Raw genomic sequence first — 8,326 nt, 5'->3', positions numbered from 1 at the left:
TGAAATCGAGTCCTAATAAGTATAGCTAATATCGTTTGTTAAAAATACTACTAAAAAAAACCTAAAAAAAAAAACCAGTAAACCAAAAAAAATCCAAATCTAAAGAACCCCATTATCTGCACCATAGTTGGAACTCACCCTTCTCACATACCTTTTTTAGCTCAAGATCATAAGCAAGTACATGATATTCTACCTTCAATGATACCCAGAAATTTTCAGATCTGCCAAATACTCGACACAGTATAAATGAAGCATTAACATCAATCACTGATCATGATAGACAACCAAATTAGTTGCATTGCTGATTATATATTTAAAGGCGATGGTTTGCAATTCCATGTTTTCGTTGCAGTGCCGATTAGGAGTGGCGGGCTGACGGCGATAAGGAGCTCTAGAGGTTAGAGAGAACAAGTCTAAATAATATGAATTTGAGTTTGTCATTCATGTAGTTCGTGACGATATAGATGCTTATAAGCAAGGACTTTTCAGTCATTTGAAATTCAAAAAAAAATTCAAAAATTAACAGCAACGACTTTCTATCTTGCAATTTCAGCGCCACATGTTTGAATTCGATCTAATACAACTAGTTTTCATAAACTTCAGGCCCTGCATATATAGTCAACCGTCAACGTCATCGATGTTGTCTCAGTTGATCATCTATTCTTAGGAGTTGAGATTTATCACAAGTCATCGGTGATATTAAGGATGGAATTTCTTATATATTAATTGTATATTATTTTGTTACATACCCGATGTGATATTTTATTCTCTAACAATGTGTGTGTTGAAAAAAAATCATATGTACTGTAACTACTCATTTTAACTTTTCATCTTCAAAAGCAGTCTCTATTTTAACAGACTTTAAATATTTTATTATTAACAATTCAAATTCAACCTACTCATTTTTTAAAATCACATTCTCTCTCTTCGTTTTCTCCTTGATTCATAGTTCCACTATTGAGTTTTATTTATTTTTTAACATTTAGCATATGAACAGTGACTCTAAATTTAAAGAGCAATGTTCACTTTGCTATTATACAGAGTCCTTTACAGAATCTCTTTAAGATTAATATTTAAATTTAGCTATTTAAAATAAAATTTTAACGGTTACAGCTTCTTTTGAAAATGCTCTTAGATGTTAGATATCTAGCTAACGAAGATGGGCAAAAGGCAAGCCATTTTTTTCTAAACGTTGGAGATGCGTGTGAAAGTGGAAGTACTACGGTACTCTTAACTATTTGCCTATTTTTTGTAAGATAATGAGCATCTCCACGTACACCATATCCATAATTCATGCACCATAATTAACTAATTGTCATTTGTCAAACAACAGAATTCGAAAGTGACTCCAGACCAGTCCGGTCCGGCTGGCTGGACCATATTTTCTCACACACCCAAAATTGTTGAATTCCCTCTTCTTCTTCTTCTTTGTGTATTTTTCTTCGATTTGTATGTTCTTTCTTCTTAAGCGTGTCACTTTACATGGGAACACTGAAAAACGTTGTTTTGTACCAAACCAGAAAAAGAGCGTGTTCAACGTGTGGTAACGAAATGGAGAGACTCAACTGTATGACATGAAATATACTCTCTTGCATGTACAGCTTTTATCATGTGAATTCTAGATATAAAGAGATCATCTCTGATTCTATGTAAGAATCTTCCATAACAACGAGGTGAAATGACTTACAATTTAAGGTAAATTGACTCGGATATGTATTTTGTCATTAGAGATGTTCCGTATATCTAATGAAAAGTGAAAACAAGATTGAGTTGTAGACTTTGAAACAAAACCGTGGTCGAAGCAAAAATACTTTATAGAAAATTTTTAGAATTTGGATGCAATACCTTATCAATTACTCTAACTTACGTTTGCAAACAGAAAAATGATATTAATCTTATCTTTTGTTTTTTAAGCGAAATATAAAGAAAGGCTCACAAATTACAATTAACCCTGTCAAAATGCCTCGTGTGAAATACAACGAAAAATGAGAGAGGACTTTCGAGAGCAAGTGAACACGAATCACATATTAGACGCAAGTCCCACACAATGATTCCTTCAACCTCCACTAACTCCACCACCAAGCATTAATTTAATAATTAAAGAAAAACTAACGAAAAGTTCTAAAAAAAACTTTAGTTTTAATGAAAATTGACAAATAAAGATCTAGTAAATAGTACCAGAAAAATGTAAAAAATTGATTTTTCATTAAAAATGAACATAACTGAGAGTGTTTCGTTAAAACTTCCTTTATTAAATTTGGCAGCTTGCGAATTCCACATTTTTCATTTTTTACTACCAAATATGAACACCCTATAAATTAATACCAACAAATATGATACGATACAATTAAAATAGGTGGGGCAGTTGGCCAAACGTAATAACATGCATGCAACTAGTCCATAGGCAAACTATCCCCTCCAGTTGTCCATTTCAACACCAATTTGTCGCTGGATTTCCAAGCAGTATAATCCTGTGCTATCTAAGAAGTTAAAACATTGTTTGCATTTGTTGGGACAGGCTTAAATTGGCCTTGGCTTGAGGGGAAAAAAAACAAGGGTTTCACGAATGTCCCAGTAGACAAGAATTTTTTTAACGCGTCGGGAATATGGCATAGTACACACTGCGTTATAATATAAGTGATTGAAATATTTTATTTTTAAGTTTACAATCATTTATGTTATAATATTTAATCTACCGAACCGTGTTTTCCACGTACGAAAAATCTCACTTCGTGAGGGCACGCGCGGCTTCCAATGTCACAAGCCAAGTCAGGTCAAAAACTTGATTATGAGATCGAAAAGGTGCCACAGAGATGGTTGGGCCTGTTCATGTCCAAAACAAACACTCAGAATCTTGTTTCCAATCAAGTTCTAAAGTTCTGGAAAATAAACAAAAAATCTATGTTTGAGCATTCCAATTTGGATATCAAAAAATTCTATAATCCTCTACAGTACAATTTTTTTTCGAACTTTTCAACAATTAGATATTTGGTTAAAGGTCTTACAGTTAAAAAATTCGAAACATTCAATACCATCTCAAAAGTATTATTTCATGTTATGTTTTTTTAAGAAACTTTAACGAAATGTTTTATGTATTGTTTATTTTAACGAAAAATTACATTTTTACATTTAAAAATCAATTATAGTACTATTCATTTTACCCTTTATTTTGTCCTTATCGTTAAAACTCAAAGTTTTCAAATATTTTCATTAGTTTTTTTTTTTAATATCATTTCGTGACCAACTTGATGTGTTGTATTACTATTTTGTTGAAGAAATATCACATCTAAAACTTGGCAAAATAAGTTACTACTTAAAGGAATGGTTCTAATACACACTCAAACCTCAAATCTTTGAGATTGCGATAAAACACCAAAGTGTTCTAGTTAGAGACATCATTGACATTGCACCAATTAGTAGTACATCACTAATTCGTTGAACTGTCTTTCTAAAATCTTAAGTTGTTTACTATATTAACTTTAACGTTTGTGAATCTGCTTATTAGTTGTCTATAAAACAAGGGTTAAAATAAGGATGCCTAACGTTTTAAGCGATCTTCCAATTGCTAAGTAGCAGTGATGTCGTGCCAATATATCTAAAACTAAACTTATCTCAATGTCACGAGGCCAACCAATTTTATTTTATTTTTTAATGGATTTCACGCCAACCTTGTTTACTTCAAGCTTAATTTAAAACTTCTTTATAGAAAAAACTCAAGGCACGGATCAGATACAGATTACAACTTATCAGATAAAACAAAGTTAAAAGTTGAAAGATGAAGATCGTTTAATGATCAACGATCAAGCCCAAATGACTTCGTAAATTAATAGATCAATGACTAATCAACTCATGGCCAACAACAAAAATAGAAAAATGGTTTCCGTAATTCTTTTTCTTTTTCCTGTACATTTATGTTTATTTATTTATTTATTGTCAAAATACACTTCTGTTTAGTTGAGTCTCTTGATTTTTTTTTAAAGTTTATTCATGTCATAAATAAATAAATATATCGTTATTTTACATTATCTAAATGAATAAATATATGCATCCAGAGAAAATAAGTGTGGATAAATTATTTTTACAGTATTTAAAATGACACGTAGCAAAGAGTCAATAGTTACCTGCCAAGCAAAACAGAGCTCATCTGCATGACTCTGCAACCTGAAGGGTTATGGGCCCAGTGGGGGCTAAAAAAAGGAACAAAAAATGACAGTCTGACATCATTTTCTAGTTTTCTTGGAGTATATTTTATGAGTAATTCGCTAATTTCCTCTAGAGAACGAGATATTATTTAGGTATTTGACAGTTCGAATTGTACTGATTATTTTAATCGTATAAGATAAATAGTTATCGGATAGTATTTACTAAATTAATTTGACGTTTGATGCAGTATCGGACTAGTACCACAAAATCAAAGCTCCCACCAAGGACTGTTGCCCCAACATGGGGTATAATGTGTTGAAACCAATTGCAGAACGGAAAACTTCATGAATGCCGCAAATCAAAGAGAGCTCAGAGGTGAACCATGAGAAACCAACGGCAACCAACTACCACCAGATGGTCGGTTTATCACTGAGATCCAAGACCGTGACCCGGAGGGTTAGGCTCAGGCACCTTCAAGTCTTCGACATAACCGAAGAGGAAGTGGGTGCGGTAGAGGGAGGGAGGGAGAGAGTCGGACTAATAATACACAGCTTTTGGGGGTATAATTTAGCAGGCAAGAGGTGTACTAAATTGGTGGGGTCGTATAATTTAGTCTGGGTATTATTTAATACGTTAAAACACCAAACACTCATCTTTGTATTATTAGTCATATCTGATTTTATATACCAATCCAGGCCTTAATGTATTAAGAATTAAGGTTTGATACAATAAGCGATATAATATAGTGAATATTCTTTTGAAGTGTTTATTTACTTATATAATATTTGATGAACTGAAACTTGTTTTCGATATAATAATAAAAAATCTCTCTTTAAGAATTATGGTTCAATAATATTCCTCGTAAATAGTACTACGGTATTGTGTTAATATACAATATGTGAAAAAAAATTCATGTCTCTTGCATATATACTTTATGTGTATTTATTCCAAAAAAAAAAAGACGTTTAAAAAACTAACATAAGAAAATCAAAAAAATGGAATTCGATCCGGTAAAGAAAGAAAAGGTCACCGTATTTTTATATATGTGAAGAAATACGCGTTTGACCTGACCTCGTAGGGCAACTCGTCGACAGACATCAGAGACTGTTAACCCAAAACCACCACACTTTCGAGCCATCTCTCTCTCTCTCTCTCTCTCTCTCTCTCTCTCTCTCTCCCCCCGCCCGCCCGCCCGCCCGCCCGCCCGCCCGCCCTAAGCCAACGTTGCGTCTGCCTAAACATTCATCTCTGAGTTTCTGCAACTTCTCTCACCAGACCTGCCACACACACACACACAGCACGTAGCACATAGCACATTACCCAATTCACATCTCCAATCTTCTTCCTCTCAAGATATCGAGAACCCGATTCCAGACACCAAAACAAGAAAACCCATTTGTCTAGTTTGATCCAATCTGTGATTTTTCGGTCAGACAGTTCATCAAACACTTTTGTGTCCTTGGTCCGCCGTTTCAGCCATGGCGGACATAGTGAAGCAAATCTTGGCGAAACCGATCCAGCTCGCTGACCAGGTCACGAAGGCCGCCGACGAGGCCAGTTCGTTGAAGCAGGAGTGCTTGGAGCTGAAATCCAAGACTGAAAAACTGGCGGGGTTGCTCCGGCAGGCGGCGAGAGCCAGCTCCGACCTCTACGAGCGCCCGACTCGGCGGATCATCGACGAGACAGAGCAGGTACTCGACAAGGCTTTGTCTTTGGTACTCAAATGCCGCGCCAACGGTATCATGATGCGAGTCTTCACCATTACCCCGGCTGCCCAGTTCCGGAAAATGTCGTCGCAGCTTGAAAACTCCATTGGCGACCTGTCGTGGCTGCTCCGGGTGTCGGCTCCGGCTGATACCCGGGAAGACGGGTACTTGGGGCTGCCTCCGATCGCAGCAAACGAGCCAATTTTGTGCTTCATTTGGGAGCAGATTGCGATTCTGCATACTGGGTCGGTTGAGGACCGATCGGATGCGGCAGCTTCACTCGTTTCGCTTGCTAGGGACAATGATCGGTACGGGAAGCTGATAATTGAGGAAGGTGGAGTCGGACCCTTGTTGAAATTGGTCAAAGAGGGCAAACCAGAAGGCCAAGAGTACGCCGCGGAGGCACTCGGGCTGCTCGGCCGTGATCCGGAGAGCGTGGAGCACATGATTCACGCCGGTGTGTGCTCGGTGTTTGCCAAAATCCTCAAAGAAGGTCCGATGAAGGTGCAAGCAATGGTGGCCCAGGCGGTGTCGGAGCTTGCAGGTCACTACCCCAAATGCCAGGATCTTTTTGCACAGCATAACATCATTCGGCTGCTGGTCAGCCATCTTGCTTTTGAAACTGTTCAGGAGCATAGTAAGTATTCTATTACCTTCAACAAAGCTACATCAATTCATGCCGTTGTGGTGGCAACCAATAATTCGAATGCCAATAACCATTCTAACAAGGCTGGTGAGGAGGATGAGAAGCTGGGTTACAGTCACATTCCTCATCCGTTGGGTAATCAAATCCCGAGTCTGATGCATAATGTTGTTGCCAGTACCATGGCAATGCATGGCGGGTCGAAGCTTCCCCAACACCAAGCTATTGGTGGGAGTCAAACCACCAATGCCAATGGCAACGGCAACGGCAATATCAACGGAAAGCAGAATCCTCAGCACCAACAGTCTCACCATCATCATAGTCATTCCGGGACTAACATCAAGGGGAGGGAATTGGAAGACCCTGCCATCAAGGCCAACATGAAAGCAATGGCGGCCAGAGCTCTTTGGCAGCTAGCCAAGGGGAACTCGCCTATTTGCCGCAGTATCACGGAGTCCAGAGCACTGCTATGTTTTGCAGTGCTCTTGGAGAAGGGCTCCGAAGATGTTCAGCTCAATTCTGCGATGGCATTAATGGAGATTACAGCGGTAGCAGAGAAAGATGCTGAGTTGAGAAAATCAGCCTTCAAGCCTAATTCTCCAGCTTGCAAGTCAGTGGTTGATCAACTTCAGAAGATTACTGAGAAAGCTGATGCAGATTCAGACCTCCTGATTCCATGCATCAAAGCTATTGGGAATTTGGCAAGGACGTTTCGGGCAACTGAGACGAGAATGATTGGCCCGTTAGTGCAGCTTCTTGATGAAAGAGAGGCTGAGGTTACCAGGGAGGCTACCATTGCCCTCTCAAAGTTTGCCTGTACAGACAACTACCTTCATCTCGACCATTCCAAGGCAATAATAAGTGCAGGTGGCGCTAAGCACTTGATCCAGCTTGTGTATTTCGGGGAGCAAATTGTTCAAATTCCCGCATTGGTTCTCATGTGCTACATTGCACTTCATGTACCCGACAGCGAAGAATTTGCCCAGGCTGAGGTGCTCTCGGTGCTCGAATGGGCGTCCAAGCAATCAAATATGACCCAAGATGATTCGCTCGAAATGTTGTTACAAGAAGCTAAGAGCAGGTTGGATCTTTATCAGTCCAGGGGCTCCAGGGGATTCCATTGATTCAGTCACAAGGCAGAGTGGTCTTCCGTCTTCCCATGCCTGAAACAATAAGGAGAACATTTCATTCTTTTGTCTCTGTTTTTATGATTCTCATTGAGTGTACATACTATGTAATATACAGCTTTCTCAGCCAAATTAAAATCTTCTTCTCAATGTTAGCATGTCTGAGTTTTTATTTTTATGCTAAAGATGGTTCTTCTTCGCGTTATCTGAAGATTTACTGACAACTTTAGCTTATAAAAGGACAGTTTTGAGATAAAATTTCCAACACCACGCCGTAAAGCTAGATTCACTTCAATTCTGTTCATCTGATTACATCAGTTACTCATTATGAATGCTTTGAAATCAGAACGCACAAGTAAAAAGAATATCTGCAATGTATCTCTACAACCTAAAACCTCATCTATTTTAACTCATGCCAAAGGGAATTTTACGAGAGAATCAGGAGAACGATGATATATGAGATAAAATAAGCGTGGCTGAAATTGACGATGAGATGAAATCAAATTGGTTAAGGTGGTTTGGACATGTGAATCGAAGACTTATAAATGTTGCGATTAGAAAATGCAATCACAAAAAGGGTAGAATAAGACCTAGAAAAACTTGGAAAGAGACTTTAAGAAAAAATATGAGTTTTTGGAGCTAACGGAAGAATTGGCGCAAAATCGAGCGCAGTGGCACTCTAAAATTCATACAGCTGATCTCATTTA

The 8,326-nt window shown here is 38.0% G+C and overlaps 1 protein-coding gene across 1 annotated transcript; it reads left to right on the top strand.

Annotated features, from left to right (window-relative positions):
* Positions 1-5,241: 5,241 nt before the first annotated feature.
* On the top strand, positions 5,242-7,769 carry LOC126605168 (uncharacterized). The gene has a single exon (XM_050272528.1). It carries the CDS (start codon positions 5,622-5,624, stop codon positions 7,614-7,616), a length of 1,995 nt encoding a protein of 664 aa, XP_050128485.1. The 5' UTR covers positions 5,242-5,621; the 3' UTR covers positions 7,617-7,769.
* The last annotated feature ends 557 nt before the right edge of the window (positions 7,770-8,326 follow it).

Source organism: Malus sylvestris, chromosome 15, assembly GCF_916048215.2.
Source record: "Malus sylvestris chromosome 15, drMalSylv7.2, whole genome shotgun sequence".
Classification (NCBI taxonomy): domain Eukaryota; kingdom Viridiplantae; phylum Streptophyta; class Magnoliopsida; order Rosales; family Rosaceae; genus Malus; species Malus sylvestris.
This window is presented reverse-complemented; position numbering and strand designations above follow the sequence as displayed.

Bases quoted from the DNA above. Each gene is read 5' to 3' on its own strand.
- LOC126605168 (XM_050272528.1), top strand. From the start codon at position 5,622: ATGGCGGACATAGTGAAGCAAATCTTGGCGAAACCGATCCAGCTCGCT.